Raw genomic sequence first — 21,608 nt, forward strand, 5'->3', positions numbered from 1 at the left:
TTATCCCCAGAAGGATTTCTTGTGCTCCTTCTTGATAAGTACCGTGAATGGAACGGGTTTCTCGACGTAGACTGGATGTTTCACGTAAACTGGGTACGGCTTCTCGACATGAACTGCGTATGGTTTCGGGACCTCGACGTACTCCTTCTGGTACACGGGAACTTCCACTGGAACTTTCACCTCCACCGGATAGGGACGATCCACGTGGACTGGGACCTTCCGTTCGACGTACACGGGAACCTTCTTCTCCACAACGACCGGGACCTTCTTTTCAACCTCAACTGGGTATGGGACCTTCACCTCCACCGGGAAGTGCTTTTCAACCTCAACAGGATACGGGACGGGGACCTTCTTCGTGATAACTGTCTGTTTCACTTCCTTGTGCCCGTAGTCGTGTCCATAATGGCCATGGTCGATTTGATGTTCGTAGCCGTAGGTTTCGTATGATCCCTGATGACCCGATCCCAGCTCCCAGAGTCCGCGCTTTTCCTTCTTGGAACTGTCGACTGCCGCCGCACTGGCTAGGGCCAAAGCCATTGAGAACACAACAAACGCCTGGCAAAACACGTTGAAGTAAATGGTACACAGTAACTCGAACGCACGAATGTCAGTGGATGTAACTTACCTTCATGTCTGCCGAATTGATGTCTACCGTGCACACGTACTGTAGCGGACGATCACAACCGAATGATACGTCCACGGCCACCGATCTGTGGTTTTTATACGAATCTTATGAACGACTGTGCGGGGCTTCAGATATTGTCTCTCTTTCCACACTCCAAAGTTACCTCACGTTTGAAGACCCCTTTCCGTTCGCTCGCACACACGCAAACCCTTTATCTCCGAGGCTCCGAGTGCTCCGAAATCGATCAGATCAGACGCTCCCAACCTCAATTTCTTTGGCCCACGCTAAAGTGCACAGGAAGCTTGGTGGCGGCTCATCGTGATGGAAAGCGCATCCGAGCGAGGCCAACGAATGGTGGCCGGCTTGGGGGACTGATTCGTGGGTCCGATATCGGCGGTCTTACTAACCGCCAAGGGGTCACCAAGGCGTTGGCACGAAACCACAAAATACGTAACATATCACTTCATCAATTGCGCACACGGTGGCGGCTCGAACGGGGTCTGAATTGTGGCACTATTTGCAGATTAAACAATTGGAAATTTCTTTTTCGTGGAGGTGTGTCGTCTGGTAAAGTCAGTAGACACGGCCAGTGAGCACGAATCTAGTACCCAACCAGACTAATGACGGAACTTCACTCAGAAGTCGTTGTGAAATTTACATCCTTATTTTCAAGGTCAAGAGTGATAAAGCAGAAATAGTTCCATATGTATATAGTGTTCAAACAACTAATTGAAGCGAAATTAAATACCGCCGTCCCACATACTGTAACTGTTAATCATATTAATTGATAAATATAAAAAACTGAAAACAAAAACAATCAACTAAAGCGAGGCAATCAAATCAACTCCAATAATTGATCGATGTACAATATTATATTACAACACAATTTAAATGTTATATTTTAAAATAACAACTGTTTGCCAAGTGGTGGATTCCCGTTTTGCTGGTTTTCACTTCTTCTATTTACCCAATTAGTTTATGTCTATAGCAAACATTGGTTATTCTTTCATTTCTATTGTTTTACTTAGCACCGCTGCTTACTTATTTCGTATATTTTACTAGTAAACTACAAATCGGCACAGCTTACTTATTTTCCGTTTTTCAGACACGAATATGCTTTGTTTTGCATGTTTTTTGTTTTTTTTTTGTTATTCTTACAAGAACGGACTGGGCCGACTTTTATTTTTGTGTATTGTAATGTTGATCAAAAAGCCATCTTTAACCTTCGTGAGTGAGAAAATCGACTACATTGTTCTAGCTCCAATTACTTTTATAAATAAAGTTCTTACGTTCACAGATTAATGATTGAGAACATTGCTGAAAGCTCTGTTCCCTAATTTGTTTGGCCAAAAACTATTATAAAGAATAATCGCAATGCAGGATTTCTAGCGTAAAGGTGTGATGGTCAATGTGCTGATAGTAAAACTAAAGTTCAAATCAAACAAAGTTAAGTAATCATTACATTAAACACACTTCGATTCAAATACCAAACAGAACAAATCAAATATGGACAAAATAACGATTTTTATTTAAAAAGAACCACTTGCATCGTCCGCTACCTTTACTCTTAGCCCCAGAACGATTTCTTGTGGTGTTCCTTGATGTGCACTGTCACTGGGACCTGCTTTTCAATGTAGACCGGCTGTTTCACGTAAACTGGGTAAGGCTTCTCGACATGAACTGCGTACGGCTTCGGGACCTCGACGTATTCCTTCTTGTAAACCGGGACTTTCACTGGGACCTTCACTTCGACTGGATACGGACGATCCACGTGAACTGGGACCTCCTTTTCAATGTACACTGGAACCCTTTTCTCAACAACGAACGGGACCTTCTTTTCAACCTCAACTGGGTATGGGACCTTCACCTCCACCGGGACGTGCTTTTCAACCTCAACAGGATACGGGACTGGGACCTTCTTCGTGACAACTTGTTTGACTTCCTTGTGAGTGTAGTCGCCTCCGTAGTATCCTTGATCCAGTTGATGATCATAGCCGTGCGATTCGTAGGACTCCTGCTCCCAGAGTCCACGCTTTTCCTTCTTGGAACTGTCGACTGCCGCCGCGCTGGCCAGGGCCATTGAGAATACAATGAACGCCTGAAAAGACAGTATTTTGTTCAACCTAAACTATCTTGGCTCTTAAACACAGTCTTACCTTCATGTCTGCCTACCGCTTGGATGTACTGTACCGGATCGCTGGTCACAACGGAATGATGAACCTCCAACGAAAATGCGATTTTATATCGTCGCGTAGAGGATGCGATGTAGTAATCGAATTCATTGTTAGCCTCTCACTCTCACTTTCTTGGTTGCAGATCTTCGAAACGTGTGGAGCAACTTGCGAACAGCGTTGCATCGTAAGGAGTTAGCAATGGCGTTAGTTTATTGTTACGATAATCAACTGCACTGACAGTCGATTTTTGTTTATTTTCATTGCCATCATTTTTTTGGGTATCAGCCGGTTTCTGTGAAAATAGGCCTTCGAAATTGAGTTACATTTCTGTTTCTGATAGGTCTATAGAAAGTATGATGAGTTTTTTGCAAATAAAGATGTGGCGAGCACTCTGCATCTCACCGCGTGAGATACTAAGATACTCGTGATCGATCTGGCGATCTCTAGTGATCGATTCACTCGACAGTTAAGCGTCCTAAGAGACAGATGTTAATAGAATAAAAGCCCTTATACTGAATTCCATCTTCAATAACTCCACAAAGACTTCAATAAATATTCCTTTGTCATCTAAGGTAAGAGACAGGTCCAGAAGTGCGCAAAGTTGCATCACGAATTTTACAGAAGTTACGGATTGCAAACGGCCGATCGATACAGTTCAATTAGCTTTGCAAGTTTTTAAATGTGAAACAAAATGTTAGATAATGGATGGACTGAAAAATAATTTTATGCTGATAATAGAAGGAGGAATATAATGCTTGTTTTAGCTTAAGCTTTATTTAGTTGTATTTGGTTTAGCTTATTGTTGTAATGAGGGCGCTATCTTCATTGTCCTCACTTGATTTTGATTAAACGACGCAGTTCAAACGAATGATCTACAGACGAGCCAAGGTTTTTAATGTTGATAACACTTTAAACATTCTCTTTATCCCTCGTTTTTGGCATATTTTTCCAAACATTCACTTTTTTCATCAATTTTCAAAGGCACTGCTTTACAGCGGCTTATTATATATCATATATTGTATATTGGCCTGAATAATAATTTTTTACATTAGGCTTTCGCCGCTAGCTTTCTACAATGGCAAGTGGCTTAATCGAGCCATAACAACACCTATCAAGAGTGCTTTCAACTAAAATACTGTAGCCGCTATTAGTTGGTCCAAATGCCCAAATATAGGCCCCAATCCAAGGGTCAAAATGTTAACAGAAAACATTGTTTGCTGATGTTACGCAACTAATGAGGTGTCAGTGTGGTCGCAAACACCATCCCTTCAACCGAATGAGCACACTGGGCTTCTCAGTTCAATGAGCATCAGCTGGAGCATATGATACTGCAAAACGATGTAACTTGTGATAATACCAACCAAATTCTGGTGAACAGGTGAGCTGTTAAAAAGTAGGTGATACGTTCAACAACACTAATAATTGATTGTGGTACAATAAATTGCTTGCATCCGATTTGGTGTTTAATTTTTGGCATCATAAATCAGTGGTAGAGTTCCGCAATACGGTTTATCAAAGTCGCCAGCCCGTTACTTAGCCCCAGTAGTGCTTGTTGTGGTATTCCTTCACTGGGACATGCTTCTCGACGTACACGGGCTGTTTCACGTAAACTGGGTAAGGCTTCTCGACATGAACTGCGTACGGTTTCGGGACTTCGACATACTCTTTCTTGTAGACAGGGACCTCAACAGGAACCTTGACCGGAACTGGATATGGACGATCGACATGGACTGGGACCTTCTTCTCGATGTACACCGGGACCTTCTTCTCCACGACGACAGGCACATGCTTCTCTACCTTCACCGGGTACGGCACCTTCACCTCGACCGGAACGTGCTTCTCCACCTCCACTGGGTAAGGAACCGGGACCTTCTTCGTGACGATGTGCTTCACCTCCTTCGTCGCGTAATCGCCATAGCCCAGGCCATAGTTGTTGTAGCCGTAGTTGTCGTAACCGTAGTTATCGTACGACTCTTCCCACAATCCGCGCTTCTCCTTCTTGGAGTCCTGGGCTTCCGCAGCGAAACCAACGGCCAAAACAGCCAGGAACACGATAACCGACTGGCGAATTAAAGGAAAAACTCACAGATTAGGTATGACAGAACCTTGGAGGCTTTTTCAAAACCTACCTTCATAGTGCAGTAGCTTCTTGGCGATTGCTGGAGATGTGCTCTAGTGGCTGCTTCGAACGGTGTCAAGTGAATGATAATTTCCGATTGCTGGTACACGGCATTTATAGTAAACTGGCGTGAAACTCACATCCTGTTTGTGAACGCTGGAAATGAAGCTAGACATGGCCATTTGTTTCGCTTTGCAGCTGCATTTTTATTTGCAGAGTATTTTTATTGTTTGACGAGGACTACTCAGCGCCTGTGTTAACGATGCGTAAAGGACAGTTGACCTGTCGAAAGCATTGACTAGCCACAGTAGAGGCAGGTAGTTTAGGTGGCCAACATAGGTTTTGTAATTCATACGGTTGGATTGCTTCGCGTTACACATATGCAACACTTCCTGAGGCCGCCAAAACCGGCTCTTATGCTAAAGCTGTGGTGTCTCTTCGGTTCAAGCTCAGTGTCTGTTGCTTTTTTTGTTTGCTTCACTTGGGCCGGAAGCGTATTAATAGCATAGATTCGCAAATTATCATTGGAATTTAAGGTTTTCTGCCAAATACGTGGACAATGCCATTGCCAAGGTCAAGCTTAATTCGTCTGCTACAAATATACGACAAAGAATAGGATCCGCAAACATAGCGAGGACCAACATGTAACTGCGGTTGGGCTCCTGCTTTCACACAAATCTATAGTTCAAAACTTTAAATACTAACGATAACTTGCCATGTGACTTATCAAATGTGATAACAAAAGTTTAACATAGAGCAACAAGAATGATATGATGTTTTATACTAGTTTCAATGTAAAACTCCTGAAATGCTTGCATGCAAACTAGATAATAAAATATTAAGATGCTTTGTTTAAGTCTTTCGAAACGACTTCGATTCCAACGATTTCCCAGAAAAAGGTGAATGAAACAGGTACACAATATCCTAAAATAAAATATATTTAAATAGCTTAAACCCCAAACAGTTTGGTCTCCGAAATACTCAAAGTTCTGGAAAAGACTTGAAAGATTTTTACTTGGAATTAATTAATTGGAAAACAGATCTTATGTGAACCACCCTTTAAAACAAAATAATTTAATTAAGCAAAACAACCTTCTAGTGTTGCCGCTAGAATTGGAAAAGGAAATGTCCCATATATTCTTCATAATGTGCAAATTTTTGATGATGGGATCTCATAGAATCACGCAATAAACTCCAAGTTGATGGTCACGATTATCTGAACAAGCACCTAATTTCAGTTTTCAATCGGTACCCGACATTACACTGACTTGAATGTGAATATTCATATTCAAGCGAAAGAAACATAAATTTAAACAATGGGTATAAAACTGAACAGTTACTGATGAATGTCTCTAATTGAAGATGAAATCATATGTGTGTGTTACATTTTGAACTTTTGAAACACACCATAACTCGCCCTTTGGCTCGTCCGTAGATCATCCGTCTCGCTGCCTTGATTAATCGGTTTCTAAGCGAAAGACGTTAGTTTTCGAACCAGGACAATTGCTTCAACTCAAGGGCAAAACTTTAAGGCGGTGCTTAATGCGGCTCTGCCCGTTTTACTTATAATAAATTAGATTGCTAGATATTCGGCGGTGCCTTTAACAAAAATACATGCATTTCAAATTCAACATTTATTTCACTTCATTTACAACAATCAAGTATCGATTTTTTCGGCGTATTATCAACATTTCAGCCCCAGAGTGACTTCTTGTGGTGTTCCTTGATGTGCACTGTCACTGGGACCTGCTTCTCGACGTACACGGGCTGTTTCACGTAAACTGGGTAAGGCTTGTCGACATGAACTGCATACGGTTTCGGGACTTCGACATACTCTTTCTTGTAGACCGGGACCTCAACAGGAACCTTGACCGGAACTGGATACGGACGATCCACGTGGACTGGGACCTTCTTCTCGATGTACACCGGGACCTTCTTCTCCACAATAACTGGGACCTTCTTTTCCACCTCAACCGGATACGGGACCTTCACTTCCACGGGGACGTGCTTTTCCACTTCCACCGGGTACGGAACCGGGATCTTCTTCGTGATGATTTCCTTTTTGGTAATTAGCGGAGTGTGGCCTTCCAATGAACTATCCTCGAGGTCCCACAGTCCTCGCTTTTCCTTCTTGGACTCGTCGACTGCCGCTACGCAAACGATGGCCAGCGCCATAGAAAATACGATGAACGCCTGATGGGTAGAATAGCGGTAATCAAAGCGGATAGAGTTTCCTCCCAAAGGATCGGCCTAACCTGTTTGAGGTGATGAACTTACCTTCATGGTAGCCTTCCCAAACGCTGGTGAAAACGACGTGCCGTAAGTGAACTGCCCCCTGAAACGTTCGGCTGCAAGATGATGCGTCAAACCAATCCAGCACGTGGCTTTTATACGCATTTCTCCTCGCACCTGAACACAATCGCAACAGTTGGCGTAACTTTCCTAATAAACCGACACTAGACACGGGTCGGCCTCTTTACGCCCCGGTGAGCCCCGCGAATACGCAAGATAACAACACACGAGGCACGCATCTCATCGGAGCCATCTCTGTGGGCTGACCGCAGCCAGCCAAAAACGGAAACCACGTAACCATAATGATGCGCTGAACCGTGTAATAAATGTGTAAAATCTTCTCAACCATTTTTGAAGGTCACCAGGCTTTGCACGCCACCCGCTTCAAGTCGTCTTTGGATGTAACCATCCAAATGTAGGTAGGTTGCCAGCCGAAATAGTTTTCTTTCACGAGAAAAACAGCTGCTCAGTCTTAGATGGACAAGACAGTTTCCAATTTTGCTCCTTTTGAAAGCTCAGAGAAAAATTCGTAGCAGATTTTGTACTATTTACAGTAATCCTTGTTGTCCAGAATTGTTCAGAATCCTCCAGAATTGGCTAAACTCATCTAGGTTATTAGAACCACTTTAGCTAGGTTTGGGTTCATTTTCACTTCCGATTTTTTTCTCACTTCATTTGGGCTTTCGATTCCGACAAATGATCGATTACTGTCGGTGTCGCAAGCTCACGCTCATGATCTGTTTGTCCAACAAAATTTGTATTTTACAACACACATTTTGTAAGACGATACCAAGTAAGATTTCTACAATCAATTCATGTTGATTCACTTTATCTTAGCACATTGTATCAGGCAAATTTGGACCAGTTTTAAGTATAGCAAATGGGACTATAATTCAACGGCTCTTGAGACTCGGTAGAACACGCCAAAAACTTGCACGTTATCATGAAGTTAATGAAACCTTAAAGTAATTCTATAAACTAACGCTATCATAAAGTGTTGCAGGCTAAGACCGCCTGGCAGATAACTAAGTAAAGTCTGTTTGCCCGTACTGTTTTTTATGACCCATCACTAAAAACTACTGCAAAAACGTTCTGAAAGCATTGTTTGTGTCCGATTTGCTTTCGCTTCTCATTGACAAGTTCTTAATTTTATAGCGACATACCTTTTTGGACTCGTTACTCGCGTCCTTCGGTATTTACTACTAGAAATTCCATCAATGAGCACCTCGGTAAAATACCACCACGAATAAAGTGCCAGAGGTGCCACACTAACGGTTACGGTGGAATGATCGGCATCCCGGAAAAGGTGAGAACCGTAATCGCCAATCAACTGGAAAGGATTTTCGTGAAACGCAGCAGACAGCCAAGGCAGACCGTCAAAATAAACGTGGCAGCAGTCGTTTGTGTTTCTAAACCAGACAAGTATTTGCTGTTGAAGAATTCGATGGAACTAGAAGAGGTTTTTGGCACCCGATGGGTACAGTATATAAGCCACCAACTAGAGCAACCATAACCATCAGTACACGTTTAGCCAGCTTGAGAGCACCACCAAAGCAAAACTAAAAACATGAAGGTGAGAATACTGAAGGTGACTTGGGGAGACCAAACTTCTGCAAGACATTCGTTACACAACTCCTTCCTTTCTGCCCTACCAGGTTATCATCGTTCTCTCGGCCATGCTGGCCATCGCCCTGTGCAGCAACGAACAGGAGGCTAACAAGAAGGACAAACGCGGAATCGTCGAGGTGAACAATGGATACGAGGATTACTACTACAATAATGAGTACCAGCATCCGCATGTGACCAACCACGTCACCGTAACGAAGAAGGTGGCCGTCCCGTACCCGGTGGCCGTCGAGAAGCATGTTCCGGTCGAGGTGAAGGTGCCGTACCCGGTGAAGGTGGAGAAGCATGTGCCGGTCGTCGTGGAGAAGAAGGTCCCGGTCTACATCGAGAAGAAGGTCGCAGTCCATGTCGATCGTCCTTATCCAGTTCCGGTCAAGGTTCCTGTTGAGGTTCCAGTCTACAAGAAAGAGTATGTCGAAGTCCCGAAGCCGTACGCAGTTCATGTCGAGAAGCCTTACCCGGTTTACGTGAAGCAACCGCACTACGTCCACAAAACGGTTGAAGCTCCAGTCTACGAGCACAAGTCACTGTGGCACTAAACCGGCCAAAGGCTCAAGTACTCATGTGTTTCAAAAAAATGGTTAAAGAATGGAAATAAATTCAACAGTCAATCAATACCCAACTCTATGCAATCTATTGGCTCTAGAGAAAGAAGTAGTCAACACTGTTTGAAGTTCTTGTCCTTCACGTCGGGATCGTAGGCATTTTTCTTCGTCGTCAAAGCCTTCAAAATGAGTTGCATTCAACAAGTTCTCGCCTTCTTGACGATCCATAAAGTACTGGACAAATCATACATTGAACTTGTACTATTTGGAATAGAGAGAGGAATGAAGCTTGATGCTCGAAAGTTATATATTTCCTAACAACTCGAAAACTTCACATTTTCCTATCCCCCACAGGAGATAGTCCGAGGAACTCGTTCTTCAACTTGACTTGATTTTCAGTGTCTGAAGAGAGCTGCAGTCACTCATAAGCGTCGTCTTGTAACTGGACAGAACAGTTACAGAAGATCGAACCTAGATCGTTGATCGTTGATCGTAGATAGATTTGGTTATCAGAAGTTCTGCAATGCATGCAATAAAAATAACTTCATATTCGCCAGATGAGATAAGAATAAAATTAAGTTTCACTTTCAACAGAACCCAACGTCGTGGTGAGTCAACGGCAAACATTGTCCAGTCACTGTACACGCAAACTCCCGCAGAACTTGCTAGTTTCGTCATCCCGGAACTAATAAACTCGTCCAGCTTCGTGCCAGCTTCCGGTCGCCGAGGGGCGCCTAAAGAATGGCCAATAAACACGAGCTAGTGGCGCACACATCCAATTAATTCTGTACCGATCACGGCAAAGACGGAATGTAATGGATTCGAAACCATGTAATAGGTTCAGGAAGATCGCCCTAACTTCGACTTAACGACACCTTCACCTCGTAAATGGCATACAGATACAGTGCAACCCCCCACGGTCGACGGAATGCGTAATGATGACGGTTTTGGTGAAGCGACCAGAGGCCACAACAATAAGACCGATCGCATTACGCACCCTGACGGAGGTCTGACGAAACGACGGGGAAAAAAACTTATCGGCAAAACGATAAAACGCTACAAAAAAATACAGATAAAGAAGGGACGACTGGAGTGTGTACGTTAGTCAGAGGAAGACAGAGAGAGACGTGTGCGGCGACGTGAGCAGTAAACAAACGACCGGCGCGGAGCAGAATGGATAAAAAGTAACCAAAAAAAAAACCAAACCTACCACACACGATCAGGTTGCGTGGCGCAAGTGCGACGGCGGCGGCGGTGTCCTTTCCTTCCGATAAATGGATGACAGTCGAATCTCGCGGCCGCCGCGGAATATTTGGAGTAAAAGTGTTGGCTTAAACAATAAACAAAACAAAATGATCAAACGCTAATATTATTTCTGCGTCGATCGACCCGCCACGGTTCGTCATTTGAATTCCCCGCATTGAAATGCTGACCAATGGCTTGATCGAACGTTTTAAAATAATATTATTGGAACTCAATTGGGGATCGCCATTGATCGGTCCGAAACTAATCTTTTTTGTTGACAATGTATTTTGTCTCACATTTACTTTACGATTAGCGGTAGCCGATGGAACCGCAAAAAATACAACTTTTTGATTCAACTGTTGCCATCAGAATTTTTTTCCATTATCAAACTATCAAACTATCGAATGCTTACGGTGCACCGCTCGCTACAAGTAAATAAGAGCGTAAGTTATTTTAATTCATTCCAAAAGAACGAAAAGGGAACACATTTTTGATTTCGCTGCACCGAGGTTTCACTGTAGCGGATGATAACCGCACGCGGTTTAAACCCGTTCGGTGTCAGCACGCGCTGAGCCGCGAGCCAGCCCGCGATCAGTTCGAAAAGCCGGCTCTATCGGCACACAACACGTAGCGCGCGCGTCGTGTCGACCACACTGCTTAGCTTGCAGAAGTGGCTCAAATTGCCCAAATTCTGTATGGCCAGAGGGACCCCTCAGCTTGTCGTAAGCCACTCCAGAAGTCTTTCGCGGTAAATACGGGCGCCCCAGCATTCGACGTCATCTTATTAGTCACCGCGCAGAGTGTGTCTGCTGTGTGTGTTGTGTGCGTTAAGCTGTGTGCACCGCTCAGTGACATTCCATCGTCTCCTACGTAGGCAGGCACGTTCGAAATTCCGCGGCAGTGGCCGTGTTAAGATGAGATAAGCAAACGCAGCACCACCAAAACAAAACCGACAACCGAAGGCGGCGGCTCACCAAACAGTAATCGTTAGCACGACCACTAAAGAAAGCAGTGTGCCAGTGTTCGATGGTGTGCAGGTGTAATACGAAACCGTAGCAGAGAGAACCTATCAGCTGATAGCTCCGGTGGCCGGCGGGCGCCACTGAACCTGCTGCAAGGCTGCTCGCCACGTGCTCGGCGACGCTCTGCAAAGGTATGCGCTTACTCACGCTGAGGTTTGTTGTGACAACTACCGGCATCACCATTCGGGCGGCGGTCCGAATTTTTTATTGTGCCTCAAAAACCAATCCGTTGTCTTCCGATTGTTTACCGGGGTTTTCCGGGTTAATCACACGATATGACGAATGTCCTGTGGAATAGGTTTTTTTTCTCTCTCGTGTCGTATCCAGCTTTGGATAGAGCTTTAGATTGGCACACATTTGTTTTTTTCAAGATACAGCTTTTCCGATTGGGAAGCAGTTTGATCTAGAGACCCCAGCCGTTCGAAGATCCGCAACCACTTGAGCGTAGAGGCACTTTCCTAGCGGCTATCCGTCCTCACAAATCAAATGATCACGCTTTTGATCATGCCCATAGATACCACATCAAAATAGCTCGCTGATAGGTTTCTTCAGAGAACAAAGGATGTATCTTATCGAAGTGCATTAGACAAAGAACAATGAGGTTTCTGAAACAAGTTGATTGGTCTATTATTTGGAAAAACTGCTTGTATTGTTAAATTGTTTTTTCTTGTTGCACATTTCAACTGATAATTCCTGACCGTAACAGCAACCTTTGGTTAGCAACATTACATCAGCAACAATTTGAAACAGTTTATCAACGCCAGCAGCACGGTCACGGTTAGCTTCATAGGTACAATTTTAAGGAATACCGTCTTCGATTACCCATGCCGATCACGCACAAAAGGATAGGCGGGATATAAATCTCAACATGTTATGCCATAACGATCACTCTTCACAATGTCCTCAGCTCGGTCCTTTGCTCTTCGCTAATTTTGTCGTAGAGCAACGACGACGTAACGACGACAACGCGGGCTGGCCCGTTATCAGCTGGCCCGTTTGACGACGCCACGAACGTACTCGCGCCTGGGAAGCGATCCATTTCTGCTGCGCTATCGAGGAATTGGAAGGGCGAAAAAAAGAGCAAGAAATGAACCACAAAGAGTGCACCAGCGTGATGATAAAGCCGCAGCCAGACCGGTAGGAAGCTTCGACAGTAACTGACGACGACCGAGGTGACTCAAAGCTCAGCATTAGTTTCGTACGCACACTGGAACGGGGCAGCAGAGGGAGCAGCCTTCAGTCGCGACGATCGTTTCTCGGCGGCAGCACACTCAAAACGCAACAATACGAAACCACTGCTTCAGAATGGACAACACAAATAGGTTTCGTAAAGCGGTGGTAGCGACCTGTCTAATGGTCCTCTCGCAACTTGGTTCAACGGTATCATCGGTAAGTTCATAGCGCCTAGCGACCGCGCAATTCGGACAGCCAGTTATTAACCTTGCTTTTCCGCCAGTACGACTACGCAGACTACTCCGAACGTACCCTTGACGAGACGGTGCCCCTTCAGCGATCGACAGTCGATAGTGAAAGCTATGTTGTGTCAGTTGTAGAATTTCGACCAGAGCAGATGACCATGCCCATCGAAGAGCGCACGAAGCTTCACCTGGACGAGTACAGCAAGTTGATCCGATCGCCCAAAGCGAGGGTAAGTTCAATCACATCACAACCCGCAAACGACGCTAGCGAGTTACCTTCCCAAAACGCGGTCACTTCCGACGCTTCTTTATCACTGAAGTGTTGAGCTGAAAAGTTGGCCGTTTCATGTACGTGAACAACACAAACACATGAATGAAGTGCAATAGATTCAATGAAAGTGAGCGTCACGCTGCGGAATGGGTCTCTTATCAGTTCGCCTTCTGAGCTACATCCCGCCATCAACCGCGGTCACGAACCTGAGTCGCGGTCAGTTCCTATAAGAAAAGACTGAGCGTGCACCTGTAAAAGACTTCCATACACTCTTACACCCGATTGATTGAATTGTGTGATCTTCCTTTTCAGCCGTCGGACATTATAGTGTTCCCGGAGCTAACACTCAACTCCCTATCCGATCCGGTGTTCGTGCCGGAGCCCAGCCAACGTGTGGTGCCGTGTGACGATCATGGCAGCATTTTGGTGACACTCTCTTGTCTTGCCCGCGAAGTGCAAAAGTATCTGGTGATCAACCTGTCGGAACAGTTCTACATTCAGCAGCTGGCCGAAACCGTGCGCTACAACACGGATGTGGTGTTCGATCGCAACGGCACCGTTATCGCTCGCTACCGGAAGTATAATCTGTTCAGGGAGGCGGGCACCAGCATCCCAGCCGCGCCCGAGCTGGTCACATTCGAGACCGACTTCGGCGTACGGTTTGGTGTTTTCACCTGCTTCGACATCCTGTTTTCACAGCCGACTCTGCAGCTGATCAAACAGGGGCTACGTGATTTCGTGTTCCCGGCGTTCTGGACCTCGGAACCGCCGTTCCTGGCGTCGACGCAAATTTTCGAAAGCTGGGCCTATGCGATTGATGCCAATTTGATCGTTTCCGGGACGAACTACGATCTGTCTGGAGCCACCGGTACGGGTGTGTTTGCCGGCCGCAATGGAGCACTGCTGGCCCACTTTACCGGCGCTCCGACCAGAGAGCTGTACACTGTAACCGTACCAAAGTACGGGTCCCAAAGGAAGCCGTCGCAGTACCACTCGCTCACGAACGATGTGCTGGAGGTACCGCAGCTTGACACGACCGGCCACCGAATCCCAGGATCTGAGCTCGATCGAGTTGTGATGGGGCGCGACTTTCTCGAACAATTCACCACGCTCCAGCTAAACCCGAGTGCCGAGCAAGACACGATCGGTGGGATCGTTTGCAGTGGGTTCTTCTGTTGCGATTTTACCGTCAGCCTGAGCCTCGACTACGATCACCTCATCACACACTACTATCGCCTGGCTGTCTTCGACGGTGTACGCACTTTTCAGGGCTTTGCCGACGCACACGTTTCGATTTGTGCGGTAATTGCCTGCCGGAACCAAACCATCGCCAGCTGTGGTCTGCTACTGGAGGACGCATCACCCTATTTCCAGCATAGCCACATTTCGATTACGGGACAGTTCCAAGCAAACGGTACATTGGCGATGCCCAGCACACTGGACACGGCGATGTACTCACTGGACGCCAGCCACTACAGGTTTTCAGGTGACATCAAGTGAGTAGATGCGCGACTCTGTAGGCGTGATTGTCGCAAGTTATAACGTTTCCATGTCACTTCAGCCGCACCACAAATCTGCAGACAGTGACGATGAATCTTACCAGCCCAGCGAGCGATCTGCAAACGTTCGGCATTTATGCGTTCAATCACAAAAACTTTGAATTTTTCAACCCGATCGAGCTACCGGAAAGGAATGGTGAGCAGCCGCCGCCACAGGACGACGGCGGTGCGGCCAGTTTGTTGAACCGGTCAACGTTTGTGATTCTAATTGGGGTACTAGCTGGAGTCTGCCAGTGGGCAACCACGGCCTAGCCTTCGTGATGACACCACATCCACATCGCAAAGGGCTGCTAAACGAGAGGATGGCGATTCCAGAAAAGTGCACCCCGAAAACATTTCATTCCTCGCTCCTGTATTTTTCGGGTTTGCCGACCCACAGCCTTTCCTACGCAGTATTTTGAGTCTGAGGCCTGCTGGGCCAAAGTAGCACGTAGAACATCGTGCCATCGGTACCTATAGTCATTAACTTCTAGAAGCAATGCAAACGACCGTTGCTTTTAATCCGACCGCGATTCGATGCGTTGATACATAGTATCGTCCGTATTTTAGACAATTCGTGGTATCGCATTCGTTGCGTGGAGAATAACCAATTGTTCAAAGAAAATATGTGATAAATAACGGCTAATACACTGGCTGATCAAATCCAATGAGCGTTTACAATAAAGTGTTAAGTTTGAAATCCGTTCGGTAGTGATGTTTATGTTAACGCTTAACTTTCTTAGAAATATAAATCAATGTGCCGCTGTTGAGAGAGTGTGGTTCTAATCGCCCTTCGGAGAAGCAACGGTGATTACTTCGAATAAAACTATGTTTCAGTTCTGGTTAAAATTATAATCTTGATCGAAAACAACGCACAATTTCTACTGATATTCCTGGCATTATTGTGGGCTGTGTCATGAAATATGGCCAGCCAGGTATTTTGTCGAGGAATTGGTATGGCCAGCTAATATTGGATGGTACAGATTTAGCACCGTTCCGCGAGCACCGTTTGCGCCGTAGCAGCGAAAGACCGTTCCATTAAGATTGGCAGAGAATAGTTTTCGGGACGATTAGAACTTTAACGTCAAAATAAGTTCCATACCGTACGTTATATTCTTTACTTCTTTAGCTGACAAGCGCCGAACAATACTAAACTACAAGCATACTACTAAATACTACAGCTACAATCACAATACTAAGCTACAGCATACTCCCTTTGGGGCTTTGGTTATTCTTTAGTCAATGATTCTTCCATTGATTCTTTATCATGGCTTTATTAGCAATGTTTTTTATTCCATTTCATCACATTTCTACATTCAACTTCGTCGAGTGATCCTTCGCCGACGCGCACCCAAGACTTCTAGGACACAATTCCTAACACATGTTTTTGGAGCACTCCATCTCTCGTTCGTAGTTATCTCTGCGTGTAGTGATTGCTGCGACTATTTGATGGGCTATGTGTACAACTGCTACATTCACTATTGTCTCAGGGAGTCCTTATTGTCTATTCAACTTGTGTACTGACACAATATTTATTTCTGAAACATGAAGCAAAAGAAATCATTGTCAGATATGTTATGTAAAATTTATACTATTTATGCATACTTACAGCATCTCCTACGTGGTAGTAAAATGCTCCTTAGCATCAATGCAGCTTGTTCCGAACGATAAACAATTGTTCTTTGGCATCATGACAAGACTGTTGATGGGCGAAAACTCTTGGAGCGGCTCAGGTAAAAGCAACGGTTGCATTCGAAATCACAATCTTTATGTTCTGAGTCCAGCAACAACATTGCGTGCCACACATTGTTTATTTCTACCAGGTCCCTTATTGCAATTATGATGGGCTAGATACGCAACCATTAAAATCCTCTTGCGCGATGTAAAGCTTGGTACAGTCCAGATACAACATTTTTGAACTTTCTCCATTGGACAGAGAGACGTTTTCTCGCTCCATCATCTACTCCACAGCTCCAGAAAGCAAATCACCAGGCAACTTCCGCAATCTGATTTTTGGTTGGCTCTGTATCTTCTTCGATTCTGTATGCTTTTCCAAAAAATGTTGGAGCTGGTCAACTACGAATAAAGGTGGATTGTTATATGTGCTTCTAACGAGTTTGCAACACGTATGGCAATAGCCGTTCCATTTATCATGCGCATGTTCTCTCTCTACGTGCTCTCGTAATAAGTCTATGTTTTGTTCAACTCTGCGACAGCCCAAATAAAGACATACATAGGTTTGGCTTGTACCAATTTTTCTAATCGCAAACGCCTCCGTGCAAGCTATGGTCTTATGAACCTCTATAGTAGTTGATTGTGATTCATCTCTATGAGCTTCGACTAACGTATCATTTCTCGCACTGGTGGTTCGATCTTCCGTGTTTTGTATCGCTGGGCTTTGATTACCTGTACCATTACCGGTACTTTGTTCTGCACTTAACAGAGTTTGCTCATCCAAAGCATCTTCGGCTTTAATTTTTGTTATTTCTTTGTAGTCTGTTTCGTCCATGGGAATCGTGCACATGCTATCATCAGAATCGTAATTCAATGGTTCCTTTTCATTTGGTTGACCATCAATATCGTTTGCAATAGTGGCAATATCAGGTTTGACATTTGGCATATCTATTGTACGTTCACTATCGGCCGAAACCATTGAATGCCTATCGAAATTATCACCGTTTCCAACATGCTCCAGCACCGGCATTCCGTGACAGTTTTCAAATCGATTGTCCTCTACTATCGAATCATTAAAGTGAACCTCCTCTTTTACAATAGACTCTTGGAAGTAACACAAATCCGAAGCTGGCTGTTCCGATGCAATGTTTGCTTCGAATGGGATGTCCCCGCTGATTGATAATGGTAGGTTGACTATATCACAGCTAATATCCAATTCCGATTTTGTACAGGTACTAGCGTCAAGTAGCTCATCATGTTCGCCTTCAGATTCATCATGATAATTCACTAAACTAAATCGAATGTATTCTTCAACGTCCGGATGATCGCATGAATGATGCATAGAGAAGTGTTTCTTCATATTAGTAGAGCTAACTTGCACAAAATTGCACCTATCACATATGTGAGCATACATGTGATTAGAACTAAACTCAATGTCGCTGTTTACTTTTATCGAGGTTTTGCTATCGTTACAATACACAAACTCTCCTGTGTGACGAACAATATGCTCGATCCATTCATCAGGTGTTAAAACATAAACACTCTCACAAAACAAGCACAGGCATGATATGGACCGCCGAACTTTATCCAAAATGATACATTTTCCGTGTATGGCAGATGGTTGCTTTCGTATTACGTCGGCTTGATCAGGTGAAACGCGACTGATGAACACCTCCTGATCTGGATGTTTGCTTACGTAGTGGTCGACCATGTTGCTTCCACTATATTCACACAGGCAACAATTAAACATAAATTTACTTTGACAATGTACTTCATCATTATCGTTAGCCTTACGGAACTTCTTCGTCAATGGCTGCATAATAAAAGCACCATCCTCGGTGTCTGAAAGATACATGCTACTGTCTCGATCGGCTTCATCTTCGGTGAGCTTGTTCGAAGAATTACAGTGCGACTTGGGATTGAGAAAACATCTTTCTTTTTCTTCGACGAGTTAACCCGAGTTCTTTTACATGACATGCTTTTAGCTCTCTTCGTGCGTCCCTTTGTTAGTGTTTGGGAGGTTGTTATGGTTTCAAGCTGCGTTCGAGAACCCACACTTTTCCTACGAGTCCTCCGCGACTGCATGTCGTCTTGCATAGAACAATCTTCAGCAGGTTTATGTATCGCGTAATTAGTACGGTTGTCCGTAGACTTGCTTCGAGTTCTTCGGGCGACGGGCAAATCGTTCTTGTCGATTCTAGTCAAAACAATTCGAAACTCCTTACACATATTTTGCAGATCTAAATGTTTTTGTCTGCTGTCAGCATGCCCTCTGGATTCCTGAGTACATTGAGGTTGCATAGCTACATTTTTTAATTTATCATTTTCTTCCTTTCGGCGAGAATTACATCCATATTCTACAGCCCCCGAAATTATATCGTTTAGCTCTCTATTGTACACTTTTTTTTCGTTTTCTTCTTTTTTTGAGGATTAGTCCTTATGGTAGACTTGTCTGCGATTTCACGCGTGTTTTCCTCGGCCAGGTTCGTAGTATGCTCTGAATCGTTCGATTGTGACGCACTAGGAGACGCTGCTTTCCCAGACGTATTATTCGGTGTCGTGTAAATTTGAGAGTCTCGTTTGTCGGAATGGACTGAACGAACAATGTTTTCATTTGTATGCATGGATGCATCGAACACATTATTTGTGGCAGCAGTAGTCGCTGAATCAAATCGTTCTTTTCGTCCTACAACTGAAGCAACTTCTCTCGATCCATCGACTTTGTTTCGCAGCAACATATCAACCGGAATTGTCGTAAGTGGGTGCTTCACAGCGCGCACACCAGAGGAACCGGATATTGCGCAGGCATGTCTTCTTTGATTGGTGAAGTTTTGGTGATTGGTGACGCTGTTTGTCTTTCTCTGGCTGCCGCTATCTGCTGCTGTCTCTTATGTTCGCCGTAAGTTTTTGCTACTTCTGGTTTAGGAAATATTTGATCTCGCCGCCAATATAGTGGAGAGGTAGATCTTTTGGATGCAATTTCTGGAACTATACAAGCAACTTGCTGATCCATGGAGTCTATTTTTTTCCGCGGATACTTTAAGGCCAACCTTTCTCCATTAGCATCTTTTTTCAGTGTCCAGGTACACTTATCAGCATCATAATTAGAAGCTATTTGGGATATTTCGTTAAATAACACTTTGTCCATTTTTGCATTTAAACTATCCCTCCTTAATTTGGTTGATTTTTCATGAACGGGCCCATAGCGCCCATAGTCTTTCTGAGAACACAATGCCGAAGTGTCCGAAGGTGACTGTTGCAACGGTGCTGATTGAACGATGGTTTTGTGAGAGGTTAGCTGTTTGCAATCCCCTATTCTTCTACTTTCTATTTCCGTCCAAACATTTACTTCAGCTATCAATTTATTTAATTCACCAATCACCTTGACCAATGTATCAGACTTCAACCTAAGCAAACCGGAAACAAACAACAACAGGAACACAAATATAAAAATGAATAACATGTTTTAACGAAATTAATAACAGTCTGCTATTTACCGTCTATTTTGATCTACAAACAAAGAATCCAATTTTTCCAATTTTACAAGAGACTTCGCAGATAGTTTATCTGATCGGCTATGGGCCCAGTTTAGCTTGTCCAATGCCATTTTTCTGAAAGCGGCGTTTCTTTGTTCTCGATCCATTTTCTGAAAAAAATAAAAAATATGATTATGCACACCAATTTGCCAGTCATTGAAAGCGAAGGAAAGAATAAATATCATTTCGGTAACCAGATACATTTCGCGTAATTCAATATTCACCACGCGAATTCACCACGTAAGTGTGTGTAAGTTTCGGCAAGTATTTTATTACCTCACTCACTCACTCACTACCTTACTCATGTGCGATAGTAAAGTTTACGTGACTGTTTTAGTTTTTTTTTTAAAGAAGAATTAAACAAAGGTTTTTATTTTTTTGGGAGAGCGTTAACGATAGTGGCGCGATCTACTGTTGTCAAAGGCAGGAGAAGTACTAACTTCTGGACGTTGTCTCGATCTGTCGAATGGTTTCCGCTGCACATGATTGTTCATATTTATGTTGACATCGGCGGGTGACATTGCCGGTCCGGAATGTTTTCGTTTCATGGTGGTCGCGTTTCCGTTTGCATCTAACTAGGTCAGGGTTATAATTCTGCATCAGCTGCGTGATGGTGTGAAGAAGCTTGGCACATAACTATATACCATAAGAAAAGTGATATTGGCGATACGTAATATGTAATCGTAAATAAATACGAAATAAAGTAACACGAAATGCTGGACGTAAAGTACGTATCGCCTAGTCATAAGCTATTTAATGTAGTCAATTGAATATTACCCCGACATTCATTATATTACTCTTTTCTCAATATTTATATACTCTAAATTATTTCTACCTCGGTGGTAGAGTAGTAGGTGGTCGATGTGGGGCAACTGGCCTGGGTTCGATTCCCTAGACCCGAGTAACAGGCGTCAGGCCCACAACCCGACCGCTAAAAACAGAACGTTACAGTACGCGACAGAGATTAACATTTTCTCTATTGTAGATCAACACCACTAGACGGATTTCATTGCTGAATAAGAAAAAAAATCACTCGTAACGGCAGAGGGTCCAAGAAAGAAAGAAAATTATGATATGCACAAATGTTCTTCTTTTCTCTTTCTGACTCTCCTGCCGTTATTCAGCAACTACTACGCCCAGAGGTACAGATCTGCGAAGTAAATTACCTAACCAATTTTCTAAAATAATTCAAAAAAATAAAAAAAAAAACATTTTCAGAATATTCGCTATAATAAAAAAGCGTTACAAGAACATTTGATGATACCATTGGCTTTGAGTGAACATTTGCTGCCGTTTGTATCGACAAAATTTATTTTTCTACGGTGTTTCTATGATAACAAGCTTTCAGAGCTTTCGTCCAACGTTTCGTTGGACGTTGGAACATTCGTTAGACATTTCTGCGAAATAAAATGATAACTTATGAAGTTCTGCCGCACGCGGAAAGCCGTTATTGTTCGAATCCGAGCTTCAAACTATTAAGGACTTACTACTTAAATTTAAACTCCTACTTAACACTAGATATA

The 21,608-nt window shown here is 43.9% G+C and overlaps 7 protein-coding genes across 7 annotated transcripts; 2 read left to right on the top strand and 5 right to left on the bottom strand.

Annotated features, from left to right (window-relative positions):
- Positions 1-631, bottom strand: LOC128278634 (mantle protein-like). Its single transcript, XM_053017366.1, has 2 exons — positions 626-631; positions 1-555 (listed from the first exon to the last, which is right to left on the bottom strand). The coding sequence occupies exons 1-2, from the start codon at positions 629-631 to the stop codon at positions 1-3; spliced, it is 561 nt and encodes a 186-aa protein (XP_052873326.1).
- A 1,561-nt stretch (positions 632-2,192) lies between these two features.
- On the bottom strand, positions 2,193-2,825 carry LOC128267295 (cytadherence high molecular weight protein 3-like). The gene is made up of 2 exons (XM_053004101.1): positions 2,782-2,825; positions 2,193-2,723 (listed from the first exon to the last, which is right to left on the bottom strand). The coding sequence occupies exons 1-2, from the start codon at positions 2,785-2,787 to the stop codon at positions 2,193-2,195; spliced, it is 537 nt and encodes a 178-aa protein (XP_052860061.1). The 5' UTR covers positions 2,788-2,825.
- Positions 2,826-4,332: 1,507 nt separating this feature from the next.
- On the bottom strand, positions 4,333-4,934 carry LOC128278635 (uncharacterized). Its single transcript, XM_053017367.1, has 2 exons — positions 4,929-4,934; positions 4,333-4,860 (listed from the first exon to the last, which is right to left on the bottom strand). Exons 1-2 carry the CDS (start codon positions 4,932-4,934, stop codon positions 4,333-4,335), a joined length of 534 nt encoding a protein of 177 aa, XP_052873327.1.
- Positions 4,935-6,610: 1,676 nt separating this feature from the next.
- LOC128278636 (titin-like) lies at positions 6,611-7,201 on the bottom strand. The gene is made up of 2 exons (XM_053017368.1): positions 7,196-7,201; positions 6,611-7,111 (listed from the first exon to the last, which is right to left on the bottom strand). Exons 1-2 carry the CDS (start codon positions 7,199-7,201, stop codon positions 6,611-6,613), a joined length of 507 nt encoding a protein of 168 aa, XP_052873328.1.
- A 1,576-nt stretch (positions 7,202-8,777) lies between these two features.
- LOC128278637 (mantle protein-like) lies at positions 8,778-9,375 on the top strand. Its single transcript, XM_053017369.1, has 2 exons — positions 8,778-8,783; positions 8,866-9,375. The coding sequence occupies exons 1-2, from the start codon at positions 8,778-8,780 to the stop codon at positions 9,373-9,375; spliced, it is 516 nt and encodes a 171-aa protein (XP_052873329.1).
- Positions 9,376-12,953: 3,578 nt separating this feature from the next.
- Positions 12,954-15,300, top strand: LOC128278639 (vanin-like protein 1). The gene is made up of 4 exons (XM_053017370.1): positions 12,954-13,037; positions 13,105-13,296; positions 13,650-14,833; positions 14,899-15,300. The coding sequence occupies exons 1-4, from the start codon at positions 12,954-12,956 to the stop codon at positions 15,146-15,148; spliced, it is 1,710 nt and encodes a 569-aa protein (XP_052873330.1). The 3' UTR covers positions 15,149-15,300.
- Positions 15,301-16,621: 1,321 nt separating this feature from the next.
- On the bottom strand, positions 16,622-18,528 carry LOC128269241 (uncharacterized). The gene has a single exon (XM_053006646.1). The coding sequence runs from the start codon at positions 18,402-18,404 to the stop codon at positions 16,836-16,838; it is 1,569 nt and encodes a 522-aa protein (XP_052862606.1). The 5' UTR covers positions 18,405-18,528; the 3' UTR covers positions 16,622-16,835.
- Positions 18,529-21,608: the final 3,080 nt, after the last annotated feature.

The sequence above is a fragment of the Anopheles cruzii genome, chromosome 2 (genome assembly GCF_943734635.1).
Source record: "Anopheles cruzii chromosome 2, idAnoCruzAS_RS32_06, whole genome shotgun sequence".
In the NCBI taxonomy this organism is placed as follows: Eukaryota; Metazoa; Arthropoda; class Insecta; order Diptera; family Culicidae; genus Anopheles; species Anopheles cruzii.